This window comes from Eptatretus burgeri, chromosome 2 (assembly GCF_056783735.1).
Source record: "Eptatretus burgeri isolate ZD-2024b chromosome 2, Ebu_testis_v1, whole genome shotgun sequence".
NCBI lineage: Eukaryota > Metazoa > Chordata > Myxini > Myxiniformes > Myxinidae > Eptatretus > Eptatretus burgeri.
In genome coordinates, this window is record NC_140962.1 from 13,999,808 (window position 1) to 14,014,807 (window position 15,000).

Consider the following 15,000-nt stretch of genomic DNA (forward strand, 5'->3'; position numbering starts at 1 on the left):
GTGTGACCACTCTCAGGAAAGCCAGTCTACCCCCTCCCCATCTCAAACACAAAACAGCTGCAAGTCAGCTGTTCCCGAACTGCAAGTTTCACCCACCCTCCCCCGCATCACATTGGCTCCAGGTGAACAAGGAAAAGATCTTAAATGCTTATATTAAAGCTTTACCACCAAGACGAAAGCAAAGTGAATTTCAACTTTCCTTCATGGCATTCAAGATTTTATTTTAATCTTGCACCTCAATTTCTTCACACTGCCAGAAAACAGCAGGTTGGATCTTTGCATCAGGATGTGACGGGTACAGCCTTGCGCAAACAAAACCATGAAGTAGCAACAACCACAACCCATTTGTCATTGTCTACAAGACACGCCCTCGGCCTTTTATGAACGGTCTGCCAATTCACAAAGAAAAGGGCTGATAGATCCACAAGATGCCGATGAACAAAGTTGCAACATCGAAGGAGATGGGGGTTTATGCTCTTTGTAGGATCCAAATTAAAGAAGTACCTAAAAATCAATAGACTAAAATTGACAAAATAGTATTTAGATGCTCTTCTTCCTCTACTTAATCAAAATTGCCTTTTGCAAAGCAGTCGTAATTTCTGTGACTTTACTGCGTAAAGACGATTTGGGCAACATTTTTGCAAAATCATAAAGAAATTGAATTAATTAAGATTTATTAGAGATGTCGACTTAAATAAACTGACCAGTGACGTGCAAACCAGATGATCCATCATTCAGGGTGCACACAGAAATGGTGGTCCACACTTGCTGAAAATTGAGCTGATGACCTGACCTCTCCATCTGGACACTTTATCTCAAATGTGCGCCGACCCGACCACTCATTTTCAATAAACTTGCAAGTCTTGAACAATTGCACAAATCGGAACTTCTCGCAAAAGTGTTCAGTTGATGTGGCCTCAACTAATGGTGAAACTATCAATGGCAAGTAAGCTGAAGGGTCCCAAGTGCACGAGCTGCCTTTCTCCAACATTTGCCCACCGGACTCAATGAGATGCGACAGACGATCTGTTGCCTCCCCCAGAGAATGATGGTTGGTAGGTACAGACGAAGCCTCAGCTTTATCCCCGTCATTAAATGTGCCAAGTTCATCCATGTATGACTTGCAGACTTACTGACATGACTTCCAGTGCAGCATGATGCTGGTCAGGATTTTGAATGCAAAGAGCCCAAGGTAAAAGATAATGGCTGTGATGATCGCAAATGAATCATGAATACGAATTCAAGAGCTGACTCTGCGGGACAGCCAAGCATGAAACAGCCAGCAAGAGGGGAATGGAACCCAAATGGCGAGACACTGCATTCATGTGATTCTTACATTTGTGGTGCTACTTGCTGCAGACAAGCTCAGAGGAAAGACTGGCATGGTACTACACATACACAGGTCAGGTAAGGGAGCATCCATCTGGCCATCCCCCAAGCAGATGCCCGGTCCATGCTCATCTCCTTGAGATGCTGATCAACCTGCTGCAACCACGAGGCATGTGGTCGGCCAATTGGCCTGGTCCAATCAGGAGGCTCCCTCGCTAAGAGAATCTGGTGAGCAGGATCAGCGTCAGGAAAACGAGCCACATGTCCATACACAGCCGCAGCTGATGCTCACGGACTATGCAGGTAACAAATCTCATTTGAGTCTCTCTCAGCAACCGCTCGTTGGACACAAAATCCGACCAGCGACAGCCAAGGATTCTCCGAAGACACCTGGTCCCAAAGGAATTAAGTCTCCGTCTCAGATCCTTGGTCAGAGTCCAAGTCTCACATCCATAGAGCAAGACTGGAAGCAATAACGACCTGAAGACTCAGACTTTCGTCCTCATGCACAGATACCAGCAGCACCACACCCCATGATACAGAGAATCCATGACTCCCCAGGCCCAACACAGACGTCCATTGACCTCTGGCTCACAGCCACCAGAGAAATGAATATCACTGCCAAGGTAAGTGAATCTCTCCGTGACCTCAGCATCCTCAACACAAATAGGTACAGCATCCAAAATGTCATTGAAAGCTTGGATCTTAGTTTTTACTCAGGAAACCCGTAATCTCAGCGGCTCTTACTCCTCATTCAGCACCTTGAGTGCCCCCAAAAGGATATCTAAAGTCTCTGCAAAGATGACTTCATCATCTGCAAAATCAAGGTCACAGATCTTTACATTCCGAAACGATGCATCGCAGCTTGATTTCACTGACATCCTCCCTAAAATCCAGTCCATCCATCCATTGGGACCATACTCTGTGAATAGCATTGGTGCTGCCGAAGCAGGCTCCTTGGCTATTTGGCACAATCCTGGACGGGTCGCCAATCCGACACAGGGTACCAGCAAGCTGGCACTCATTTTGCTGACCTCAGAAGCATGACAGGCAGAGTCAACCCCACCTGGTATTAATTCAACAGCCGAATGGGATTTGAACTCAGGAACCGAGGATCCCAAGCCCACCACCCTAACCATTAAGCCAACATGCTGTTTGTGAACATATCTCTGAAATGTCTTGATAAATGTAACGTTGTTTTTTGGTGAAAGCCACTCAAGGTTTTTGGGTTATATGTAGTACGTACGTGTGGGTGTGTGTGTGTGTGTGTGTGTGTGTGTGTGTGTGTGTGTGTGTGTGTGTGTGTGTGTGTGCGCGCGCCGTTCACAAAGCACAACACATTATCTCGATCAACTTCCCCACCCCCATCTATCTCTATCTCTATCTCTATCTCTATCTCTATCTCTATCTCTATCTCTATCTCTCTCTCTCTCTCTCTCTCTCTCTCTCTCTCTCTCTCTCTCTCTCTCTCTCTCTCATCCACACTCTACCCCCTCCAAATACAGTGCAGCACCCTCCTCCCAACACCACTCTCGCTCTCCCCCTCTGTCTGTCTCTGGCTCCAGACGTGTCCGAGCGGTGTTTGCCTCCAGTCAACCTGGCTCTGGACACATCCGGGCAGAGCTCGTCTCCAGACGCGTCCGGGCGGTGATAGAATCCAGTTCATACAAGGACTGAAAATTGTGGGGGCCAGTACACACCCCTGAAAAACTCCAGTAACAACTGTAAATAAGTCGGAGATGGGACCACCACATCTCCCAGCACTCTCAGTACCAGAGTATAGTTCAGGCATCACATTGATCAGTTTTGGTGGCACCCCACAAAGACCAAGAATCCTCCACAGGGTATCCCGATTCACTGAATCAAATGCTTTGCAGAGATCAACGTAGGCTGCAAGCAGCCCCTGCCAAAACTCTCCTCTGCATTCTGTGAGGACCCAAAGAGCAAGGATATGGTCAATCGTTGACCTCTTTGGTGTAAAGCCTGACTGCTCTGGACGCTGGTGCTCAAGCAGATGGTGGCGAACCCAGTCATGAATTATCCGAGCAAAGACCTTGCCCGGCACTGAGATCAGCGTCAACCCTGGGTAGTTGTTGCAGTCTTGGCGATCACCCTTCCCTTTCCAGAGAGGGACAACAAGGCCCCTCCTGCAGTCAGTTGGGATGATGCCTGTGTTCCAGGCAGAGCATAGAACTGCATGCAATGACACAAGTACAGCATTTCCACCAGCCTTGAGAAGTTCAGCATGGATGCCACAGATCCCATGAGCTTTACGCCCATTTCAACCGGTTCACCACAGCCTGTGTTTCCACAAATGAAGGTGGATCACAGTTGATTGGAGGGTCAGCAAAAAGGATAGTAACACCCCTGACATCCAACTCAACACCTGGTGAATAAGCTTAGTACAGCCGCTCAAAGTAACCGGCCCAGCGGGCCTTCACTTCGGAATTAGTCAAGAGCCCACCACCCTCTGCTCCAACTGCAGTACACCAAGGGATGGGCTTGGAGGAATGCAATGCGTGAATTCCCCTGTAAGCAGGACAAGAATCACCTGATCACAGGTGATGCTCTACCCCCTCACAGATTCCTTGCACAAAGGCCTCCTTGTCCACCCTGAGTGCATGTAGTTTTACGCCTCAGCTCCCTGAACAGCTCATCTCTGCCATAAAGTCTGACCCTGTGACTCTGGTCAATGGTATCCAGTGTCCTTGAGAGACAAAATTCTTCTTCACCCTTTGGTGAGTTCCAAGACGTCCGCCGGAAACATCAAGGACGGTGGTCTTGAAGGCACTCCACAACTCTTCAGGATCTCCCAAAGCACCCAGACCCCCCAAATCTCCACTCAGCCAGTTCGCAAACACCTCAGCTACCCTCTCATCCTTGAGCTTGCCAACATCTAGCATCGGCTGGGATGGTGCCATTCTCCCAGATTTAAGGTGAAACTTCAGAGTTGCTCCAACAAGCCAGTGGTTGGTATTGAGGAACTGAGCACTCTGCTGGACCCTGGATCATCCTCCAGTGACCATCAACGAGCACATGGTCAATCTCCTTTGCCACACCGTCAGCATTGGAAAAACAAGTCCAGTGATGGGCCTGTGGGCACCGAAACCATGAACCAGCCACCCGAAGTCTAAGACTTCTTGCAAAGTCAAGGAACTTAGTGCTATTCTGGTTCACAGTTACAGACCGATGGGGACAAGCACATTTCTCATAAGCATCCCTATCAGTTCCAGTTGATGCATTGAAATCCCCCAAGACTGGAAGAGTGTCTCGCCTGGGGCACTGATCAACTACAGACTCGAGCGCGGCATAGAATGTGTCCTTCATGGTGAGATCATTCGCCTCAGTCGGAGCACATACAGAGACCAGAGACATGACACCAAAGGAGTGACGAATCCTTAATCTCATAATACTGTTGCGGATTCGCGCCCGCCGGCGTGCGAACGGCCACGTAACTCGAATCGCGGCACGTCGCCCACCGGACGGACAATCCAGTCGTGACCCTCTCGGACTAACGCCGGGAACCAGTCACGGGTGGACCTTTCGGTCTCACCGCGATCGAGCCAATTGGCACCCGCGTGGGATAGGGTTGCTCGCCAAATTCGACCTACCTAAGTACCCACACAGAGGGTAGACCGGGCGATCGCACCTCGCCGCAGGTCGACTTCGGACACGGGCCACTTAAGCGACCCGTTCCGTACTATCGGGATAACCGAGCGGTGTTATTCGTCGGCCTCGACGGTTCGATTAATTATCGGGCGTCTTAGCCCACGACCAACCCTTTACGTGAAGCAAGATGGGGATTCAATGAAAGAAATGACGAAGCGAAGCGGGAAAACAGTTCAATAATAAGCACATTTATTTCGCGATGAACGGAAAGCACACATATACAATTCCACCAAAAGCACATGTAAAAGAAGAAGACAAAAAGCAAATGCGACAATGCAGATCTATCCGACTACCGGGCACTCGGCAACACTTATACAATTTTACTTCACAGACGGCGCCGACAACACATTCCCAAAGCAAAAGAAAAGAGAACCACCCTCCAGGATGAGGGGGGTAGGCGGGCCTGGGGCCGAGACTGTGTCGGGCCTACCCGTCTGATGATGAGACGCGAAGTGGCGGTGGTGCCTCAACTCCGCGGGCCTCGCGGACAGTGGCTGGCAGGGGGTGGGAAGGGGCCCCCCTTTGTCGCACTATCTCAGCGCGGGGGGGAAACAGGAGGGGGTTGCTGATGCTCGGGGAAAGGAGGATTTCACAAAATCTCGGGTCCCGTGACGAGCGTCTCCACCACGACCTCGGTCGTGCCGCCGGCCTTTCTCTCCGCAGTTCCCCGAATCCGACGCGAGCACCCCCTCGTCCGCCTTCGCCGCCGCCGCCTCTCCACAGCTCCGTCCTCTTCACTCCGACTCCGCGAACTCCCAACTGCGAACTGCGAACTCCAACTGCGAACTCCTCCTCTTCTCCACTTCCAACTCAACTCGTCTGACGAACGCAGTCGTTTTTATAAGCCCCGTGGCTTCGCTCTTTCATCTTTGACCCTCTGCCTCCGACCTTTCACCTCGCTCCCCATTGGCCCGAGGAAAAGTGGGCGTGAATGCTTTTTGATCCATGAATTTGCATATAGCGACCGCCCTCCAACGCCCTGGAGGCGGGGCCAAATCGCCCCTCGCTCACCGATTGGACGGACAAAAGTGGGCGTGAGTCGTTTTTGATCCGTTTTTCTGCGGAAAGTCCGCGATGCTTTTGAACACGCTGCTCGGTGCGCGCTCTACACGAGTCCAGCATCGGTGCCCACGAGTGGCGCGAGATGACGGTGATGCGATGGTGGCGAGTTGTGACGGTAAAGGTCGTGGCGGTTGTGGTGAAGCAGCGTTGTGGTTGGTGGTTGTTGTTGTGATGGCTGTTGAGACGTGGTTGGTGGTGGTAATAATGGCGGTTGGTCCAAAATAAAGATAGTAAAAGAAAAACGGCTATCCTGAAGAGTCGCAGCCCTCATGAACGACATTTATTCCCTCTAGACAACGGGTTTGGGCGTAACTACACATATACTTACCGAGATATCTCACCTAAGGGACCTGAATGGTGGTTTGCGAATTTGGTCAACCACAACAATATGCTCGTTGACCGGTGTTACCTCAATTATCATTGGAGTCAGCTTATTAAAGCAAAGCTACAGCAACTCCTTGGGCATGGTAACTATCAGAGTGATCAGACCAATAGTAAGTGTAACCACCCACCATTATCTCCCCACCATCTGGTCTCCGAACCTCAGATAGTGCTGCAATACATATGTTCAAGTGCTTGAGCTCAGATGATAACAGAGACAGGTGATCATCCTCTCTTAGGGATAGGACATTCCAGTCACCCACCCGAAGGGACCGCCTCAGGTTAACTCAAGGAGACCGCCGGCTGGTGGATGACACCTCAGCACCACTCCGCCACACACCACTGTAATCTGACTGGAGGTTTACCCCATGGTTTTCCTTTCATCAAGGAATGGGGGTCCCGAAGACTTTGCCCCAATCCCGTCATCCAGTGAGCTGCCCTGCGAAGAGCACAGGAGGTACTCCCACGGAGTGGGTTTTGCGGAATGAAGTGTTTTACGGTGGCCGGAGTGCAAATCCTGCCACCAATCTCCTAAAAAAAAAAGTAACCCAACTGCAGGATGACATCTGCGCACGAGAAATGGATGGCTGTTGGCTCACAAGGAGCTCCTCCGCCCTTTGATAGGTTTTGTTTTTAATCCTACTGGGTGTCCATATGATCTACATATACCTCTGCCGTGATATCATTATTATCTGACTTTCTGATCATGGCGTGTTTTACATCATCGACCAGCTCAAAATGTTGAAGGCATTTCGGTTAACGGAGTTGAAAGTTTTTTGCCAGATCGATAGAAAGTAGGTACAAATCATCATGGTATTCTCTGATTTTCTCTTGTATTTGTCAGAGAGAGGTTGGGAGGGTTGAGGGGGGGGGGGGATTGAATCAGCTATTCTGTGATGAGGTTTAAAACCAAACTGGGATTCTTCCACCAATAAAATAAGTCTATTGGCGAGAATTCAAGACAGTAAGTTTCCTAATATCGACAGGAGTGATATATCACGATAGTTTTCACAATTTGATTTGTCTCCTTTCTTCTTATCGATGGTTATGATCATTGTATCTTTCAAATCTTGTGGAACGGTCTCTTGATGCCACATGTTTAAAAATAATTGGTGTAATTGACGAGAAAGCAGATATCCTCCTCATTTATAGATTTCACTCGGAATTCCATCGGATCTGGGTGACTTATTCTTCCGTAATTGTTGAATTGCCTTTAACACGTCGATGAAGCTTGGAGGCATATTAAACTCTGATGTAGTCGGACATTGTGGCATTTCGTCAATTATCTCGTCAATTACCTCGCCATTGACGATGATTTCTTGATTTAGCTCAGAGAAATGATCTCTCCATCTGTTGAGGAGACCATCCTGATCTGTTCGAAGGAAACTTCCATCAGTTGATCGGACTGGGACTACCATGTTAGAAGATGGTCCATAGATAGTTTTGACGTTGTTGACTAAATTAAACATATCATGACTATCTGCATACTGTTGAATCTCATCAGCTTTCTGTGTGTCCCATTTCTTCTTGATGTCACAAATTTGACGTCGACTTCTGAGCGGGGATCATAGTATATTTTTACTTTGGACTCAGAACTAATGTTGTTTTGTCAGTCTGTGAATGCAACTCTACGTTCTTTTAGTTGCTTGATGACATTATCATTTTCATCAAACCAATCGATTCTTCAAAATAATCCAAAATATTGCTTTTTAAGGCATGCCATTGTTCTTGCACCAATCAAGTGGTATTTGGGATTTTGCAAAGTTTCTCTCCAATGGCAGCTCTTAGAGGTAAAATATTTTCTTCATCTTTAAGGTTTTCAGTATTATTTTCTTTCTTGACGCCTTTTGTTTTCGTCGTTTCGGGGCAATCTGCATCCATATTTTGGATAACAACTGGATTATTTCTTCCAACTCAGTATGCTTAGGCACGTGGAGTAAAGAAACTTGCCTTAAGGAATTTATCCGCACCCAGGAACAGAAACACAGGTTCTCTCGCCACCTGTGGCATGCACTACTCGTATGACATATATCCGTTTTTGTAATTTAATAAAATTTATATATATTCATGATACAACTCAATAATTTGTTTGTAATACAATTGTGTTAGGGTGGTGGGCTTGGAATCCTCAGGCCGTGAGTTCAAATCCCACTTAACCGTTGAATTAATAGCAGGTGGGGTTGACTCAGCCTGTCATCCTTCCGAGGTTGGCAAAAGGAGTGCCAGCTTGATGGTATCCTGTGCCGGAGTGGTGACCCGTCCAGGAATGTGTCCAATAGCCAAGGATACTGCTGAGGCAGCACCAAAGCTCTGCACAGAGTATGGTCCCAATGGATGGATGGATGGATGGATGGATTGATTGTGCACAATAGCCCAGGAGACTCCTTAGGCAGCACCAACACTCTGCACAGAGTATGGTCCTCAATGGATGGATGGATTGTGCCCAATAGTCCAGGAGACTGCTTAGGCAGCACCAACACTCTGCACAGAGTATGGTCCCAATAGATGGATGGATGGATGGATTGTGCCCAAAAGCCTAGGAGACTGCTTTGGCAGCACCAACGCTCTGCACAGAGTATGATCCCCAATGGAATGGAATACAATATTGTTTGCTGGAATGCTAAACCCAAGTTCTTCCCATCAATTTATATGTATGATGGCCATAATATTGTAATACCACAGTTGACAAAGGGTTTGGGGCTGTTTTTAAACGTTTAAAATAGCAGAATATGTGGCATTACCTCCGCCAGTGTTGTATTAAGTGGAAAATAAGTTTCAATAATACTTTGTACAAATAAGGGGGCAAGGGAGGAGGAAGGGTGGGGGTTGGATTTGTGCATATCAGAAGGGAATGGGGTAGTTCACAAATTCTGCTACGTTTACATACATAGCAAAGAGAGAGCCTCGTATTAAACATGTGCATTTGATTGCAGTGATCAAATTAAATACTATTCTCGACTTTCTCCATATCTGGTATTTCACTCGTTTATGGACCATGTGACACCATATGCACAAATCAAAACCATATCAAACACTTTCCTCAATACTTCTTGAGTTTTGCTAATGTGAGCTATCTCCTTCAAGGTGAGGAAATTCTCATGCTCTAAAGTTAGCATGAAGCATTATACACCAGGATAATGCTTCCAACTAAACTGCACTGAAAGCAAACATCATGGTGGCCTGTGAATGATGTCGACCAAATCTCACAGTTGTGCTCACGTTAATGAGGTTGAAAGAAAGCATGCAGGCTTACCTGCCATGTCAGTCAGATCCCCTGTATCAAGGCCAAATTGAGAAGAAGATTGGAAGGAGGGTGGGGAGAGATAAAGCAAGCCAGTGCAGTTACAATGAGGACAATGGAAGTGATAAAGAGGTAAGTGGAACAATGTTCAGGTTGTAAAAGGCATCGTTAGATTTTGCTCATCTTGTGGAAAATGATAAATACATTGTTGCAAAAGCTTTTTGACCACCCCACACCTCCCTCAGAGTAAAAGCATGTTTTGGGCCAAGCTTTAGACAGACAAGCCAAAACTGATTTGGTAGGCCACACAAGCAAGGAGGGGAGGGTGCTTCTCACGAAGAGAGTATATAGGTGGAGAATTTAGAAAAATAAGAGCCAAAAGGAAGGGAACATGGTAGGATAGAGGAATGATGGGCTGGTCGATTAGATTGGTATAATATATTGGAAGTAGAGAGAAAAATAGTAAGGAAGGGAAAGCAAATGTATGAGGAGGGATGGTGGAGGGGGGGGGATTAAATGATCGAAAGTAATGAGTCAATGCAAAATGTAAGCAACACTAAGGACTAATCCAATACAAGCAGAGATTCCTCTGATGTATCATTTTCGGTTTTCGTGTGCACACGTGATGGAATCAATCATACCTATCTGTCCAGTGGCCACAATGTTCTTGAACTTGGGATGCTGGTTCACAGTCAAACACAGAATATCATCAGTATGTTCCAGGTAGAACGTTTGGTTTCCTGTGAGGGGTAAACGAGGGATTAAACTTTGAGTAGCGAAAACAAACTGCAATTCAATACAAGGTTAGAGTTACATACGGGGCATGAGAAGCACTGTGTCGTGGTATGAGTGGTGCACTATAGTTATGAAGTGTTGATGTGTAAAAATTAAAAAAATAAAATAAAATAAAGTGAACACCAAATGCTTCAGTCATTTTAACTCCACACTGACTTCTTTCACGGAATGTCAAACTGTGACAAAATAATCCTATACTCCCCTATCTCTCATATCAACTCTGAAAATTGCTTTAAGAAATGAGATAATGGTGCTTTAAGCATGAGTCACATTTGCTCTACGGCGAGGATACGGCGGCCGTACCCCCCCCCCCCTTGAATTGACAGAAACGTGCGGTGGCCGCAGAGTTTCTGAGGTGGCCTCAGGGTGGCCCTATGCTGTATGGCTATCTGTTACAGGCCGTAGGGGTCTCCGTGGAATTAAAGCACAGAGTTATAACTTTTTTCATTTCTAGGTTGGCCGTAGCAATTCGACAAGCCGTAGCCATGACGTAGATGTTCCACGTCGACCATACTTAGGGCGTACGGTGGGCTTGCGTTATTCGTGTGGCTGCCATAGGCTCTTATCAATGAAAAATGAATTTTGCCAACCCCCCCAAAAATTACAAAAAACAAAAAAATTACGTTCGCCTGAGGGCCCCCCTGCGGTCGCCTTGAGGCACCTTGAAAATTCTATGGCAGCCGCAGGGACGCCCTAAGGTCACCGCGCGACATCAAATCAAAGACCGTACGGCACCCCCACGTTTTCGGTCTCCACAATTTCTAAATACCCCGTGCGGCTACCCGATAAAATAAAAACATATGTGACTGCTACATTGTGTGACCGTGGAAATACTGCGGCCGCCCTATAATTGCTATTGGCCGTAGATTTTTTGGACCCTACGGCCGCCGAGCCAAATGTGACTGAAGCTTTACATAGTATTTGAAACTTCAAAACGCCAAACTCATACACAGTCAAAGGTGAGTGACTTGCAGCCATGAGGAACAGCATGGCTTCTGCAGGAGTGAAAAGGCCAAGGATTAATGAAAATTATTCTGTTAAAGGTGTTGCAATCTGTATTTGTGGAATGTGCATTGCAAAGCTTGTGCCGCAGTGGCAATCCGAGCACAGGCTGTGCGTGAAATTTGTGACACCCTCCTACTTGAACTAGGGAAAAGCGAGCATGCTGAAAGTAGGTGGCCAACAGTTGCTCATATTGGCTGACTCCACCGACCAGACTCGTTATGATAACAAAGTTGTTGTCAAGAATCAGAAAACACAAGCATCACTCAGCTGGAAGAGCTGAGCAACTTCACCCTGCGCCTAGCGCTAGCAGTAATGGCAGTGGAACACACTGGTTCTGCACCACTCTGATGATCCAAACTGTGAGCCCTGAGCTAGAATTTACAAACAGGCACCAAATACAGAGCATCCGTGGGGATAAGTTCGCCGACAGTGTCTCTGGCAACAGCCCGAAGGCCGAGTCTGTTCACGGACGGGGTGGGGAGTGGCCTACTTGACAAGTGGATATTTCCGACATTTTAATTATTTAACTGACTGGAGAAGCCAAACCAACTCTGTCACTCAGAGGGTAGTTCAAAGGAAATAACACAGTTCTTCAAAGAAAGCAAAACATTTACTTTGAGCCCACACACACGCACCAAAAAAAAAAGTGTATTGATGTAGACATCTCACCAGAGCTGAGGCTATGCACGATGGCGACGCTTGCAGTGTGGTACACAATATCATCATTAATGTAATGGAGGTTGTTGCGGCAGTCAGTGCCACGGTAACCAAACACATGATCCAAGGTGATATCCTGCAGAGGATGAGTGGATGAAAATCATAAATGTAGGCGAGCTGAGGAAAAAGTATCCTCGTTGAGTTGGGAACATTGGAAGAATGCAATAGACACTCACCTCAATAGGCTTGCGCTTCTTTCCCACATTATTCTTCTGCACTTTGTCGTGTGTACCAAAGGAACGAAGAGATGAAGGCCTGGAAGCCACATTTTGTTGTTACACATGCAATCGTGTAATACTGTCATGCCAATTTGAGAAGCAGCCATACGCATTTAATAAACAACCACATCTATTCAAGAGTTGATGACAACAAGCATAATAATGATGATGGACAGGCCAATTTATTTTGACCTTGTTGAAGGATACGCGACACCAAAGTTTGATATATGTTACGCAGTTCGGCAATATGTTTACTCTAAATGTTGACGAGAACCAAGTGCAAGACAAAATTGGTTGTCCAAAGGGGAAGAGCTCATCCTGTCAAATTCCATACAAAGCACATCTTTGTTTGTCTTAAAGCCTGATGGCGAACAGTGATGTTTGCTTCATGAGGCAAGCAGTTCAGAGCATGAATCATGCATTTGAAGATGTGATGCAGTGTTGACCCTGAACGATGTTAATGATCGATGGAGAAGAAAGGTGCGGCTGGCAGGAAGTTTGTCAGAGTCACCTGTCTTATTGAGTCTATAATTGATAGATGATGAAGATGCCCTTCAATCATCTATCATGAGCACGTGTCTCCAAAGATACCACCTGATTTTCCCTGGGGTGCCCTTGGGAAGACATGTGTTCGAAGGGGGAGAGAATAGGAAGGGAGAGGGACAGTGCCTAATCCACAAGGGAGGGTAACAGGCTGTCATCTTTGGAATAACAATATCTTCTTGTGACCTACTAAGTGGTGTACTCTGCGATAAGAGGGACTTGGATGCAACATTTGCACAGACCACTCTGGGAACAATGGCTAGCATCTATGACCATCGAGAAAGTCATGCCAAGAATGTTATCTTGAAAGTATAGGCTCTACATGTGCATTAAACCTTCTACTCATTGCAGGAGAAGACCAACACAAGACGAAATAGAATTAAGCAACACAATAAGTCTGTTGTCTGAATGTATGCAGATGTGCTGTGATTACAACTTCATCTCTTGGGTGTAGAATCAGAGTCAGGTCAAGGAGAGCGATTTCTAGGCTTCAAATTGTTCCCCAAACTGAGCTTCATAGCTGCACATCTGTTTGACCATTGCCTGACCCGGTGACAGCTGGCACACCTGATTATATTGCTGGAAATTCAAGATACCCAGGGAAAGACGTGTCAGAATGCACTCAGACATGACGGTACGAGCTACCTTCTTGTCTCTGGACAGTTGCCTACATATTACACTCAAACACCATTTGTTGATGGGACATTTGCCCAAGATAGACCAGTCCACAGGTTACACCAAATCTCACAATCAGCAGTACTCTGCCTAATGTTATTCCATAATCAAAGTCAGCATAAGATTGAAACATAAGATATTAGCAAACTGCTGCAGTAATGCACTCCGTGTGTGTGTGTGTGTGTGTGTGTGTGTGTGTGTGTGTGTGTGTGTGTGTGTGTGTGTGTGTGTGTGTGTGTGTGTGTGTGTGTGTGTGTGTGTGTGTGTGTGTGTGTGTGTGTGTGTGTGTGTGTGTGTGTGTGTGTGTGTGTGTGTGTGTGTGTGTGGCATGCATTAGGATGGGGGTAACAGAGTGGATGTCTTTATTGTCGAGAATGATTTTGCACTAGAAAGTGAAATTATTTAATCACAGGTTTATTTTTAAGCTTGATCTAATGAAAGCATAAAAGCCTGGTGTTAACCTAGTGGTTAAGGTGGCTGTCTTGGGACCTAAGTGTCCTGAGTTCAAGTGCTGGCTTGGGACCTAAGGGTCCTGAGATCAAGCCCCTGTTTTTCCCCATTGAATTAAGCCCAGGTGGGGTTGACTCAGCCTGTCATCCACTAAGGTTAGTGAAATGAGTAAAAATAACCATTTGGGGTGACCTGTGTCAGAGTGGTGATCTGACTTGACCTGTTCAGGACTGCACTCCTTGCCAATGAAACTGCCTTGGCAGCCAGCCAGCCCTATGTGCCTTGATGGTGTGAAAGGAATGGTATTATTATGAATGAAAGCCTTACACTTAAATCAGAAAGCTATATTTTGTGCATTGAAAAGAGAGATCTTAATAGTCCCATTACTAATTATCTCTGCCTGTTTTTTGAGGGATATGTGAACTCGTGAGCCGATGATTGCTGGTATGAATATTCAGATGCTGCTCAGAGTTGAGCAGGATAACTTTATGTCCATCATACATCTGCTTTGTGCAGCGATAATTAAGACCTTAATACATTGGAAAGACTGTTTTGGTACTTGCCGAAGACCTTGCCAACTTAGCATTAATGACTTGAAGTCTCCAGTTAATGCTGGTTTTTGTTACAGATAGCTTGGAAAAGTAAGTTTTGCTTTTAGGTCTGTAAAGTCTGCAATGCCACTTATAAATGTCAATGTAAACAGGCAAGCTCTACATGGTGAGTGTGAGTTGATTGTGGAGTAGGTAATGTCATATTGCATTGCCCATAGTAGTATTGCTTCAATTCTTATGAATGCTCAGCAGAAATTTATTCACCCTGCAATGTAGTGGTGACCTGTCCAGGATTATTTTCATTCCAACTTTGTTCAAACAAATTTCTGTGTAAAATGTATATATGTACCTTCCAGCTCTGATT

General features: G+C 46.3%; 1 protein-coding gene across 3 annotated transcripts in view; it reads right to left on the reverse strand.

Moving 5' to 3' along the window:
- The window catches only part of LOC147031457 (echinoderm microtubule-associated protein-like 6), a 479,813-nt gene that overhangs the window by 55,127 nt on the left and 409,686 nt on the right, over nt 1-15,000 (reverse strand). For 2 of the 3 annotated variants that reach the window (XM_085863494.1, XM_085863479.1), the window contains exons 28-31: nt 12,376-12,454; nt 12,152-12,275; nt 10,324-10,422; nt 9,695-9,715 (exon numbers count right to left, since the gene is read on the reverse strand). In XM_085863494.1, coding sequence (XP_085719620.1) covers nt 9,695-9,715; nt 10,324-10,422; nt 12,152-12,275; nt 12,376-12,454 — 323 coding nt within the window. The remainder of the gene's footprint in view (nt 1-9,694; nt 9,716-10,323; nt 10,423-12,151; nt 12,276-12,375; nt 12,455-15,000) is intronic. The other variant, XM_085863486.1, reaches the window with a different exon arrangement.